This window comes from Agelaius tricolor, unplaced genomic scaffold, assembly GCF_023055355.1.
Source record: "Agelaius tricolor isolate 1412-34295 unplaced genomic scaffold, bAgeTri1.0.p SCAF_2, whole genome shotgun sequence".
NCBI classification, from domain to species: Eukaryota; Metazoa; Chordata; class Aves; order Passeriformes; family Icteridae; genus Agelaius; species Agelaius tricolor.
The window spans coordinates 4,251,391-4,265,772 of record NW_027269262.1 but is presented as its reverse complement, the minus strand read 5'-3'; the positions used below and the strand labels follow the sequence as shown (position 1 = coordinate 4,265,772).

Genomic DNA, 14,382 nt, shown 5'->3' with positions numbered 1-14,382 from the left:
GAACTGCTCTGCAATATTAGGATTAATTGTGAGTAATAGTAGGATACCCAGATACATTTTTAATCATAATCTTCCAGTCAGACTTTTATAATACGTGGACATAGTGATTTATGTTTGTGCTTTTAATATACTTATAAGAGATTTATTAGAGATTGGAGATGTTTGTTTTTAATTTTGTAGTGTCAATGGTAATAGGGTAAGGAGAAAGGATAAGAAAAAGAGGAAAAGGCTTTGCAGTAAGAGAAAGAAACAAATTTTGTATGGTTTTGACACTATTAAATTATATTTGGGGAAGATGTCTGCATATAAAAATTCAAAGTCACTTTTGCAGGGGCTATGTCTTTGAAATGAAATTTCCATTGAGTAATAAGTTTTATTTGATGGCTACATTGGAGAAAAGGTATCTTAAGATATTCAAATGCCATCCTTCAGTGAATTGGATGTGAACTTCACATCCTTAAATTTAGTCCACTGAGCTTATGCTCCCAACTACCCTAGAATATCCAAAGAACTTACTGTGACTGTTGAACACATTAGAATGATTGTGTGCTCAACGACAGTCCACAGAATGTTATAGCATCTTGCTTAGGCAAGCTTAGAAGCTGCTGCTTATTCAAAGGTCACATACAGTAACTTTGTGTTTGTGCAGGCTGTATTCCATATCAAGTTTAACATTCCCTCCAGATCTTTTATCATGCCATTAGCTATTAAAGTGTGTTGTTGCAGTTTTACTGGACCAAATAACAATAGAAATAAACCCTTGCCCTCCTACTACAATCTCTCCCACTAAGATATTTTTAAAGGGGGCTTCTCAAACTACAAGGGTAATAATCACTGTAAAAAATTGCATTCTCCCTTTAAGGAACTTGGCTCAGGGCCTATGAGTTTTCACAGGACCTGACTCCTAGACTGAGCTTTAGGATCAGTTCTTATTTTTAGCAAGTTCCAAAGCAAGCTGTTCCTGTGGGCTTTATCAAAGACCATTAAATAAAAGAAACACAAAAATTACTGATTATTTAAGTACTTTGTTAAAGACAGCTTTACTTGTGGTTAGTGCACAGTACACCAATCTTTGATAACCTTTCTCTGACTACTTCCCATTGTGTATTTAAATTACTCGTAGAGTTCCCTCACCTACAATTTATTATTTCAGACCTTAGAACCCTTCTTAAAAATGCAAAAAGATTTTCTACTGATTTATTATAATGCCAGCTATTCTAGCCAGAAGTTACAAATGGATCTGTTGTAATGGTCCGATCCAGCAGTGGGATGAGGGAATTCTGGATTGAAAGATCTAGTGAGGTTAGCATGAATGGTTATAGTGGTGGTGTGGTAGGGTTAGTGTAAATATCCCATATATGTTCCCACTAAGGTAAAATTGGTAAAATCCCATATATGTTCCCACTAAGGTAAAATTGGTGCTACATCTGTTTGCAGGGTCCTTTAGGTGTTAAACCTTTCTTTTTCATCACAACATATTCCAAAGCTTGTTCATCTTTTCCACTTTGAGATGACTCAAAGCAGATTCACAGGTTGACATCAGAAACAGTTCATGTTTTGAGGTTCCAAAAAAGTCAGAGGGCTTCAAGCACAGCTTTTCTGTGCTTGAAACTCAAGCCCATGGGATGCTAAAATTCCAGCATATTTACTTTCATTTCTTTTCCTCGAGTCAGGATCACAACTCAGATTTGGTGTGATAATAAAATCATGATCTAGGACATATTTCTTCCATTCTAGATATTATAAAAAACTGGAATTATGATGAGGAAAATATATGTACTGCAGTGATGCTTCAGCTTTTAATCACTAAGGTAACAAGCACTGGCATGAAGTAATTTTTAATTAGGATACAGTAGCATAAAGTCAAATCCAAAGTTTTTCTACACATTTATTAATGCCACCATGGTATGAAAGAAATAATATGGATTTTTCTCATTCTTTATTGTGGAAAAGCTCCAACAAGTCATTTATAAATTAAAAGGATACATGTAAAAATGTTTATAAATATTTTTCTAGAAGAAATGTAGATTTTTAGTTGTTCTTGGTGATGGCAATCACACAGAATAATTAAGGACCGAAGACAGACCATTTTTGATGTAGATAGCTCATCAGCCCATAAGAAAATAGTTAATCCCAAGTTTCTGCCTCAACTTAATTCAGCAAATGAGTCTTGATTTTACTGTTCTATCAGTATCTTCTTTATGACATGGTTGTTTGGGCTTTTTTGCCTTTTTACCTGGTCTTACCAGTAGAAACACTGTTTTGTGTTTCTACTGGTAAGAAAAGAAAGAAGTAAAGAAGAAGCCCTCTCCACACATGTGTGAGCATGTTGTCTGTATTCCAGAAATGGCCAGCCCCTGGTGTGGGACAACCTAAAGAGTTGACCTGGCTCATTTGGTGTTATTCAATACCCTCTTTTCCAAGGGCTGCCAGGTCAGTGTCATGTATGTGTGACACGTGGAGCAGGAGAGCTCGTAGCTATTAATTACATGATGCATTTCTGTCTGGCCAGGAGATTGGCAAGACATGGCAGTCTAGGCTCTTGGTAGATCCAAGTGACCTCTCAGAAAGGTTTGACCACCCAAGTGCTACAACCTGAGATGAATGTATGATTGATAAATAGTGAAAGGAATGAAACCTGACTGGCTTAGAGAAACAGATGTCAAATGCAAAACAAAAAGAAAAAGCCCCATGGAAATTACTGTTATTTTTCTTTAGTCTGAATATAATCAGGGGGTCCTTGACACAGTTTTATCTGAGAAAATTATTCACTAAATGTCTTGGCTTTCAAATTGATAGATTCTTCTTCATACCTATATATATATATATCTGTACTGTGGCAGAATTTGCTCAAATGCTTCGTTTTGGATTGGAGTGGCTTGGAAATGTCTGTGAAAGTACTTTTGATGGAACAAAAATATGTAGGCAGTAAGCTCTTTTTGTTAAAAAAATCACATTGCTACAAAAACTACCTATGCATAATATCAACCAGATGGATTTCTGGTCCTGAGGAAAGGGTCCTGTTATCAGGACTAGAGGATTTTTTTTTTAACTCTCGTCCTTGTTTTGACATGACTTCGCATGTGATTGTTAAGTCATTTCAGTCAGTGTGACTGTGATTTATCTTATCCGTATGGAAACTATTTTGCAATTCTCACATACAAAATCTCTGATAAGTGCAGATAACATAATTATCATACAAAAAGGACAGCTGTGAATATCCATTTCTGACACAGATAGTTTTTTCAAAATACAAGAACTTTAATTTGGTGAAATGATGGAAGTAGTGCTTAGAATGACAGGAATTCTTTTCCTTTTTCAGCTCATGTGTCTCTTGTCCAAAGAAATGTTAGTTCATTATTTTTTTCAGTGAGGAGTGCTTAAGATTCTGTAATATAATCAGATTTTGTCACAGAACCACAGGGGAAAGCCAGATGTGCAGCTCTTAAGAGCTGGAAATGAATGAATTATACTTGGGGGAGTATCTTGTATGATAAAAGAAAACTGTTGTAGTGCTGTTATGCTTTAGTATGGAGACATGAAAGATCTTAAAATCCAAACCTATCAATTTGTTAAAGACTACATTAAGCCCTGCAGTTGTCATCCTGTGGGCTTGTATTTCTCACCCCTGTAGACACCTGGTATATGTTTGCCACTTTCAGGTCATCCTCTGTTTTATTTGTGTTTATCTCCTTTTTTTGTAACTTCTTCTCCTGGTTTGTGTAAGTACTGCATGTGATTTTGGAGTTTCAGGAGTACAGGCTGGTCAGCAGCATGGTGGCATAAAATAGATTATTGAGGCTGTGATCTTCCCTCAGCGGAAGCAGTGATTTAGATTTGGGTGAGGGTTTTTTTACCAGCCCTTGGCGTTCTCCCACTGTTGAAGTGAGTAGCTTCAAAAGTTAATAGGACAGGCAGAGATATTGAAATGGTGTAGAGGACACCACCAGGAGTCAATTGCTGTCAATATTTGTATTCACCTAGAGACAAAAGCAATGGCAAAACACAAGAGAAAGCTGTATTAAAATATTATGGGCTGTATTCTCACAGACCAGTAGCCTTTTCTAAACAAAGGAAAGTTTAACAATCCTCATTTCTGTGCCAGCTGTACTGTGTTTCAGTCTTATGTTTATGAAGTATTTTCACATGTGTCCATGTGCAATTTTTTTGTGCACAGAGCTGAGACAATTCCTTTAGCATCAGAATCTTTTAGGTTGGAAAAGACCTTACAGATTATCAAGTGCAATCACTAACCCAGCACTGCCAAGCTCACCCCTAAACCATGGCCCCATGTGCCACATCCACACATCTTCTAAATACCTTCTGGGACAGTGACTCAGCCACTTCCCTAGGCAACCTGTTGCAATGGTTGACAACCTCTTGGGTAAAAAAAAATTTCCTAGTGTCCAATTTAATAAGCTACTGTTAGATACTTTTCCTCTTCATTGTTTGTCATGTAACATTAATGTTGTTACATGTCTTTTAAACCTCTCTTTCAAGGGAGTTATTTATTTCTTTCTAACCTTTTCTGTGACCCCCATAACTACATTTCTGAGAGCTTAAGAAACAGTTATAAGTTTATGTTTACATTATCCTCCTGAAATGTAGCTTTTGTCTTCCCATTTCACTGATAAAGATGAAGCAGATGTTTAAAGTGTCTGCTGGGAGGGTAGTCTGGAGAACATTATTCAATTTGATGGTGGCCAGTTAAAGATGCTTGGAAATAGATACTTAAAATTATTAAAATTTTGTATCATGAATTCAAGCAAGATACAGTGTTGACTTTTCAGCAGTTAAGACAACTCTAGGGGATGATATTTCAGAGAAAAAGAGGAAATTTGTATTTTTTATTTCATGGGTAATTCCAGAAGAACTAAATTTCTCCTCATGAGCTAATCCTCAGAATTATCGGATACAACCTGATAGAGCACACTGTGTAACACCCATGTGGGATAAAACTGAGGTCCAGTGGGTACAGATGGTCAGAATTTGAGCATGACAGGGTGCAAGTCCCTGCTCAGGCACTCCAATCCTGTACAACTGCAGAACTTTGGTCAGACCACCCTCTGAATGATACGAAGTCTCTCCTGAGGGTAGATATTTGTTCCAGCCTGCAGATTGGATACTTAAGGCTCTTTGATGTCTTAGACAGAGTGCCAAGGTGCTATCATGATTATCTAGAATAAAATACACTGCAAGCCAAGAAAGGTTTTTCTCATGTAATCTTTCTTGTGGGGAAGGGCTGACGAATCATTTGTGGTGACTGGGGATAGAGAGATTGTGTTAGAGCAGTTAGGCTTGCTAATCACAGAAAGTAACCATTGTTTGATGTTTCCATGAGAGAGCCCTCCATTAACTGCAGCTGAACTTGACTGAGTGTGAAATTAAAAAGGAGACACAGATTTCCAGACACTCCCTCAGGTGCTCAAAAGTATGCTAACTGGCACTGTGGGAGACCTCCTAAAACAGCTAAGGATACTTAAAGGAAAGGGGCCACAGACAATGTGAAAAGAAAACCTTTGTATTATCACTGAAGCCACAAAGTTGATCAAGATCAGTCACACTGTATTAACTGGTAAATTTTAGGCTTACATGAAATGCTTCTTTCTGCCAAGGTCTGGTTCCAGCTGTGCTTGGTGAGCATCTGCACTCCCAGGAACTGGAGGTGTTTAATCCTAGGTAGAAAAGTCTGTGAAAATAAATGTAAGAGAAATTGTTAGGAGCCTGCATATTAAGGCATTGCCTAGCTTTAAGAAAATTATTTTAAAACTTCAACTTCACAGACTTTACAGGCTATGTTGGCTTCTGCTGGCAGCTGGAATCTAAATTGTAGAGACCCGATTGCTGACTTGCATTGTGGCACTGGAGGCACTTCAATCTTCTTAATTTTTTTTTCTCTCCCTGAAAAATGAGGGAGGCATATAGATCCCACAGATACCTACTGGAATGAAATTTGAAACTCCGGAACCTAGTATCATTGCAAAGTATTTAAAATGCTCTTTTTAAACCATATTTATTACCCACGACATTGAATTGTAAGAAGGGCTGTATCCTTTGTCTCTGAGGTTGTTGTATTATATAAGTCTCTATGGAACATTCCATTTTAATGCTTGGTTCTGTAGGAAGAAATGAAAACACCATAAATTCAAGATTATGACATATTCTAGGATTAAGGGGGAGGCTTTAGCCAAGAATATGTACATATATCAGTTTATTCTACTCTGCTGTATGTGAAAGATCTTTGAAATCTCCTGATTTTGAGAGACAGTGTCCCTTGAGTAAAACCAGTATTACTCATTTCACTGTTGATATGTGAATATCATTCAGTTATATTGGTAGTTCTTGTGACATGAATATACATTTTCAGATCTAGCTATTCATTTACTGGGATACTCCTTCTGATGGAAACCTTTTGTGTCTTTGCCTGTAGCTACCATTGACCTCCACATAATTGTCACTGTTGTTTCAAGATTTAAAAGGGAAGCAAAGAGGTGATGGTCTCTGAAAGCTTGTGCTGTAAAAAAAGCATATTATATTTCATTTAATATTCTCACTTGTAGAGCAGACTTTGAACATTCACATGTTGTATTTCTTTCATCATCCATCCAACAAAATAAACTGGGAAAATTGTTGTATTATAAACACAACTTTAAAATTCTTATTTTAAAAAACATCTCCCCCCCCCAAAAAAAAAAATCTCAGTGTTCCTTTGAAGAAGGAGCAAGCTGGAATCTTATGGAATGGTATCTAATAAGACAGACTGTGGTATGCACACCAAAAAATGCTATCTAGTTACTACAAGTTAATGTACGTCCTGTAATTCACTGTAATGTATTTTCAAAGCCATGAAGCCTGTGCTAGTGATCTAGGAAACAGATTTGTCTGTTAGCCAGCTAATTACCAGATAAGTGCCCAGAGCAAGTACCTGCCATCTTCTTCATAAAACTGTCCTGTGCACAGGGAGATAAATAGTGACAGAACCCCATCCTGAATTTGTCCACATTGTGCTGCTATGTTTATTCTTCATTTCAAGTCATTGCTTGGATGATTTTTGAAATGCAAACTTTTTCTGTGTAGAAGATCTCTCAGTTCTGTTGTGGTTGCAGGTGCTGGCTGGAATGCTGGCTGTCATGTCCTTTGATTCTGTCATAGTGATTGACACCCCACACACCTCATTGCAAAAAAAAATAAAGCTCAGAACCCAGGTATCACACTTTTTTAAAGATGTTGTGTCTGACCTTGAATGACAGGTTATTTTGACAGTGCATTGTTTGTGTAGTGGAACGGTACTGAGTCACTAAGTTTAATAGCAGCACAAAAGTCTAATATGTAAAAAGAGATTCAAGTCCTGGCTGGAAGCATTTATAGGTAAATATGAAGAAACAGGGTAAAACAAGTGGGTATAATGAAAAACAGAACAAGACTGTGTTTTAAACATTTTGGAGGTGTTTTTTGGCTTGTGTTTTTTCAACTGGTTGTTTCTCTTGTTTTTGTTTCTTTTGTTAGTTGAGCTTTTTGGTTGTTTTATTCCGGCTCAAAGTGTACATCACAAAGGAAGTTATTTAATAAGCCCCAGTTGCTCAGCCTTCTGTCTAGCATCTAAGTGCTTTTTGAATTTTGAGGGCTGATTGAGGGAATAATATGAAAGACTGGGGGAGGAAAAAGAAGTAGGTAGGCAAGGGCCTACCCTTAGGTAAGAACATGGAAGAGAGCAGGGAGATGTCTGCCAAGAAAAACACCAATGCAGCCATACAGTAATGGTGGGAATTTACAGAGAGAAAATTAATTCATTTTATACTCTTAAATAGGAATATTAAAATTTGAATTTAATGTTAATGTAGGGGGAGGAAGTTCCAGATGTGTTTCTATATGACATTACGAATTTTTGTTCCTAGTGGCATCTCTGCCTTTATTTATTTGAGAGGCTGCATGGTCAGATGATGCAAGAGAGAAATGAGGAGAAGTAGAAGGAAAAGAGAATGGACAGGAGAAATTATTGTAGTAGTAATCAAGGTAAAAGTTGACTAGTGAGCAAAATGGTTTTTTCCATACTGATCAAAGGAACCAGACGGATCATGCAGGTGTTACTGGAAAGAACACAGACTTTGCTGACTTGCTGTGCAGGTCAGGGAAGGCCCTGGTTAAAGATTGTGTCCATAAAGGATGACAGCTGGAAGGAACTGTCAGATTTAATGCAGATGAGCTTGAGGTCAATCAGTCTCTACAGCATCCCATTATTACCTGTATGGTTGTATTTGACCATGGTCCAGCCTCTGGGAGTATTGCTGACCTGCTTAGACTGGGTCATTTGCAGGGATCTTGCCACAAATGAGGAGCTGGGAGCTGTAAGGAGTTCAGATGTGCATCATGGAGTTGGTCAGGGGCTGGAGCAGCTGGACTGGGAGGAGAGGCTGAGGCTGAGGCTTGGTCAGGGCTGGAGCAGGGGTGGCTTCAGGGGACCCCAGCAGAGGCCCCCCAGTGAGGGGTTCTTGACAAGAACGAGCCAAGTGCCTCCCATTGGCACATAGGGGGGATGAGATGCTGGGCCTAAGTTGAAATGAGAGGTTCAGATGGATATAAAGGGAATGGGCTCCAGCAGGGGAACAAAGGCAAAGAGAGGTTGTGGTGATCATCACTGGGTGTCTTCAAAGCCCAAAAAGAAGTAGTAACATGAAATTCCTTTGCAAAAGGACCTGGGTGCTTTATTTTTTTCCCTCAAGGTTTCTCATTTTTTAAAATGGGTAAGTAAACTCTGTGTGTGTTGGGAATCAGTGAATTCCTAGGAACAGCTGAAAACATCTGACATAAGCATGCTTGTAGACAGCATTTTCTTTTAACAGCATCGTACTGGGCATTCATTGGAATACATGGTGGCAGGGATGCTTCTTAGAGGAATTACCATGTTAATTCCATTAGGAAAAAATTTTTTCTGTGCCATTTACTTTGTAATTTAAGATCAGCATTCCACATTTGCAGAAGGCTGATAGACTTTTTAAAGTAATAAATCAAAGGAGTTCTCTTAATACCTACAGAACTAAATGTAGGGACATTTCCAGAACTATTCAATGAAACTCAATTTACATATTTTTTGGATGTGTAATCTATGTGACCTTCAGTAACTGTTTGTTTTTTTAAATCTGAAAAATGCCTTTAAAGAGTAATAGCCCAGAGTTTCAAATAGTGCAGCAGGAGATGTAATGCATATTTTAACATGTTTTCTTTAAATTTGTCACACAGACTTGTTGTGCATGATTATGTAAAAGTCCGTGTTTTTAAAGCCAGTAGTACAAGTCTGTGATGTACTTGGTTGGGCTAAAAAATTCAGAAGTCTAATTTATCTTGAGATATGCTCAGTCAAGAAGTTTTTCACAGCAGTTAGCTAACACTTCAAGCTCTAACAGTGCCCCTGAGCCATAAAAGAAATTTGCATGTAAGAAATGTTTTGAATCTATTAAAACCTCAGCTCAGAGCTAAAGAGTTTCTCTTATGTCTTTGTTGACTAACATGAAGTGAGATCTTACAAAAAGCTAGGCTGTGATCGACAGATGCCAAATCTCAGGTTTTGATGTGATTATATATATTTCTTTCATGCACAGTGGTTTGCTCTGGGACTGGAGTTTCAGAAAGACAGCAATCAATGGGTCTGTGCAAGAGTACACAAAATATATTACTCCTGGCAGTTGTCAAGGCAGAATTATTCAAAAAATAATCTGAAATGCATTTGATCATACGCTAGATGTTTTAATAATTTATATTATACCTTATTAGCAAAGTCTTGTGTTTACTTTGTGACTGCCAAAACAAGATGAAAGGCTGCCTCCGTGGAAATACAAGATGCTTAGCTCAAAGTCTCTGTCTGTGCATTTCAGTTTGGTAATTTCCCTTCCTTCCCTCATTTTGATTAACAGTATATCATTTTAAATCTTAGAGTACCTTTTCCTTCATTGTGGTCCTATTTAGTGAGAGCAATGCTTAAGAAGTCTACCAAAGAGTGTGTGGCCTATCAAGACTGAAACTAGTACAAACACGTATTTTTGAAACTTCTTTACCTTAGGCCTTCCTCCCAGCACTTTTTTGTTGAAAGAGTCTTTGAATTTTGCTCTAAATTCCACTGAAATGAATCATTATGGTAATCTTTCTGACTCTTGCAGTTACAAAAGTGTGATATCTGAGCTCAGCTTAAGGAACTGTTGCACTCTGACTAGTGATTGTATGTGGTAAATATCACAGCTATATCAGGTCAGAATATTACAGAAATTACCTAAAGATTTCCTTGGAAAGCTAATGCACTTTGAATATTGTATCTAGAGACAGAGACACAAATAAGGACTGTTCAGAATTAATCCTTCTATTAAGTGAGAGCATAGTGAGTGGACAGTGTAAATGCTAGTTCAAAAAATTAGTTTTTTACCTCCACCGAAGCTTTTTACACCAAATGTGCATAGAGTCATATTTACAGTGTTTTTCACTAACACAGCTGTTTATGGGATACTTGTGTGCTTGGAAGAACTGCTTATATTCTTGACAGGCCATGCTGTGGCAAGGGCCACTCAGCCCTTCCTCAGGAGGGAGAGGGTGCAGTGACACAGTCCCTTTAGCAGGGCTCCTCTTCCCCCTGGGGAATTTGTGCACAACAGACTCTGAGGAAGAGGCATCCACCTGCAGGTGTCTCTGAGTGATTATCCTGGGTTTAAAAGCTCTGTATGAATCTCAGGATGAGGACAAAAAGATTATTTTCTACAGGAGCCTTTCAGTCACAGAGAGCCAGATGTACCTTTTTTTTTTTTTTCCACAGAGGCATATTCTGTGATGATAATGAGGGAAAATTTCATGGAAGCCTGTGGTATTACTCATGTGTCAGGCAGAATTTTGGGCCAAACTAGAGAACAGTGCTTAGAAAACATGAATCAGATGAATACACTGTACTTTCCTTGGAAGGGAATATTTGGCAGGATCACCTGAAGAGGTGTACACTATCAAACAGAAACACAACATGTTTAAGTGGTAAGCTGTGATGTCTTTAAGAAAAGGGTCACTTCAGTTTGCAATTGGAGATATTTCTGTCTTTCTACAAAAAAAAAAAAAAACAACAACCCAAAAATGGGTTTACTGTATCGGTATGATCATCTCATTTATTGGAAATATGATGAAGTAAGGAAAAAACAAATTTCACAGCTGTACAGGCTGACTTAGATGAAATGCTACTTGGACAACTCGCCAGAAGTGTTCACCACCACTGGAACTTTGTAAACCTTGCCAAAATGTCTTGTGCCATTCTGTCCTACCAGCAGTATGCAGCACTACCTAATGCATATGCAGTGCATGTTGCAGTAGAGGTGTAAGAAAACAGTATGGTAACAAAAAAAAGCAGTATAGGCATGATCAAAATTATACCAGCAAGATGAGACTCTTTGGTTTTATGTTGGAAAACAGAAAAACTGTGTAACATAAATGAAATGCCAGTGAAACCACTACTGTAAACTATGTTACAGAAACATGATTGAATGCATGAAACACTGATGTGCTTAAATGTTTGTGAAGGAGAAAATGTAAAAGAAGTCCCTCAAAACATTTTACAACTTACAATTTGTGGTTGGGGCATTTTGCTGGCTGTCCCTAGTCTTCCTAAGAAATGTAGATAGGAGTTGAAGCATTGAGGAGAAGGTCCAGCATTATTTATGAGGTACTGGCCCTTTTTATTTATGCTTTATAAATATCTAGAAAGAATAAATTGCAAAAGATTTTTGACTCATTTGTAAAAAATCCTTTATAATGTACATTTTCCAGTTTAATCTTCAGGCAAAGATTAATCAACTTTGATTTGGGAGGACAAGATAGCTTTGGCCAAGTGCTAAAATTTCAGACACCTTAGAAATTGATCGTAATTAATAACTTAACAATAGTTTTTGATTAAGTAAACATGTCCTGCACAGTATAGACTGAATTTCTGGAGTGGTGCTGTTCCTGTGCCTCACTCTGTGGAGAATTACACCCCAGTGTGCTTACCTGTTTCCTCTGTTTACCCAGTTGACATTCTTCTAGGTGCCCATGTGTGAGAAGTCATCCTCATTTCATAGTTCACTAGATCAGTAACCCTTTGCCTGTGTGAATTGGGATCCAAGTCAGCAATAACTCAGTTGTTAGAACAGCACTTACTCCAGGCTGTCATTTGCCCTTTTGATGCTTACTTACCTAACCAGTAGTAATCATTATTTTCCTTCTACAATTACTATAATGGAGCTGATTGCTGAAATGGAAAACAGGAGGCAGTTACAGAAGGTTTGAATTGTGCTGTCACACTTTCATGGGCAGGCACCTTTCTTGGAGCTTTGATATTTCTTTGAGTTTGCCCAGAAATGTTTGGTAAAAGACAGCGTGGGCATCTGGTCTGTATTTTCATGTGGCCCTGTTTCAGCTTCTTGGAAACACAAGATTATCCAGATAGGTACTTTCTGGGTCCCTGATTTATTTTATACAAAATGTGAAAGAGAAAAAAAATAAAATGGTTTAATCAAAAACCTTTTTTTAACTGGAAAATTTCAAACCAATTAAAAATCCAGCTGAACTCAATTGAATTCCCAAGAGATTATTCAACTAGAGGGAGGAAAACAGAAAGGAACAACAGAAATATTGCATCCTATGATGCAGCATTGTTACACCTTTGTTTAATTACACCTTTACCACTTACATCTCTTGCAAATGTCATCAGAGTTTCACTGTATGTTCTTCCTTTTGAGTATCTACAATAGTGAACTGAATAAGGAGAAAAGAGAGAAAAGAGCCTTTTACTCATTTCACTTGGATTTTCTGCTGAAATAGTGATGCAACATCTGTAACTTGTGCTGCACTTAAGAGACATCATATTCTTGGGGATCTTGGTGCTTGCAGTCAGGTTGGGAATGGTAATGGCAGGCACAGCAGGGAAGTGGGATTCAATATGCTGAATGAGAAGGTGAGTGTTTTAGCACAGCTGCCTCCTGAGGGTCAGGGGAAAGGAAAAGCCCTTTGGGAGGATTTTCAAGCACCACTGAGCTGGCACACCAGGAGTCAATGATTGACTTTAGAAAATCCCTGCTGTGCAAAGGATTGAGTGTTGTCCCCTTTATCACTGGTTAGACATTTCTTTTGGAGAAGCTAAAACTCGGAAAGTAGTGAGATAGCAGCAAAACAAATTAAAAAATAACCATCAAACAGCTGTCTCTGGTGTCAGTGAGGTCTGGAGATTTGTTTCTGTTGCTAATAGCTGCATTGACTTGGCAGTTAATTTCATTAGAAATACTGATTTTGTATGGCATTTATAAGATTCCTGTACAAAAAACTGATGACCTGGTGATGATGCAGTGCAGGTTGAATTGTTGGTCTTGAAAAGGACAATAATTTGAACCTCAGCACAAAAAGGAGAGTGTATTTGGTATGTACAATCAAAAAGACAGAACACAGTTTCAGTCCTAACGTCTGCATTTCTTCACAGGAGTTCCGACGTTCAGCACAGAATGGCACAAAGTGGAAAGCACAGCCTAACGCTGAGATCCCAGTGAAAGCACGGCTCAGCTCCTGGATGGCTTTGCAGCTGCCATGGCAACAAGAGGGAGGTGGACTGAAGATCCTGTCTGTCAGCCTGGCTCTACTGGCAGTTCTTGTTATGTTTTACTACGGAGGAATGAAAACAGAACTGTGAACTGAATGGGGCTTTTATAAAAACAATGAAACTGCTGTTCAAAATCTTCAAAGGAAACACTTTTACCAACAAATCTTTTTTTTATTTTAGAAAAAAAAAGCTAATATAAATTGGGCAATAATTTGTACTCACTCTATGCCTTTCCTGTCGTTCAAAGGAGAGAACATTAATAAGCTGTGGGAAGGCCTATCTTGCCAAAACCTGAGATCCTTGGTTGGTAGAACAGGTTGTTGCATCTTTCCTTTTCTTTTTTTCCTAAAATGATGCAAAGTTTGCATTACATGCTCTTTTCATATTTGCTGTATCAGATAAAATTGCATTAAGTTTATAAGGAATCTTTCCATTAAGTGATATCGGTCATCTTTTATGGGTAGATTATTTAAAGCTTTCCTGAAGATTTTGCTTGATGCAGTGTGATTGTTTGGTATATGTCTTTTTACATTAGAATGAACACTGCAAGGCCATTAAAGTTTGTTATTTGTTGCTATTTATTTTGCTGTCATGTTTGAAAGAATTTTTGCCTGCTGTCTTGCATCTCTCAACTTCACAATGAGTTATTAGGCTTTTTTAATACAAGAAGAATTATTTTTTATATAAAAGTAGTTCTAAACGTGTTGGGTTTTTATAATTGAATGGGAAGATGTTGTTCTGGTGATAGAGTTCTGTGAAAAAATGAATTTAATACAGTCTGTAGATTTTATACA

The 14,382-nt window shown here is 37.7% G+C and overlaps 1 protein-coding gene across 2 annotated transcripts in view; it reads left to right on the top strand.

Moving 5' to 3' along the window:
* CDKAL1 (CDKAL1 threonylcarbamoyladenosine tRNA methylthiotransferase) overlaps positions 1–14,169 on the top strand; it is a 378,140-nt gene extending 363,971 nt beyond the window's left edge. For both annotated transcript variants that reach the window (XM_071451013.1, XM_071451003.1), the window contains one exon: positions 13,472–14,169. In XM_071451013.1, coding sequence (XP_071307114.1) covers positions 13,472–13,678 — 207 coding nt within the window. In that variant the 3' untranslated portion in view covers positions 13,679–14,169. The remainder of the gene's footprint in view (positions 1–13,471) is intronic.
* Positions 14,170–14,382: the final 213 nt, after the last annotated feature.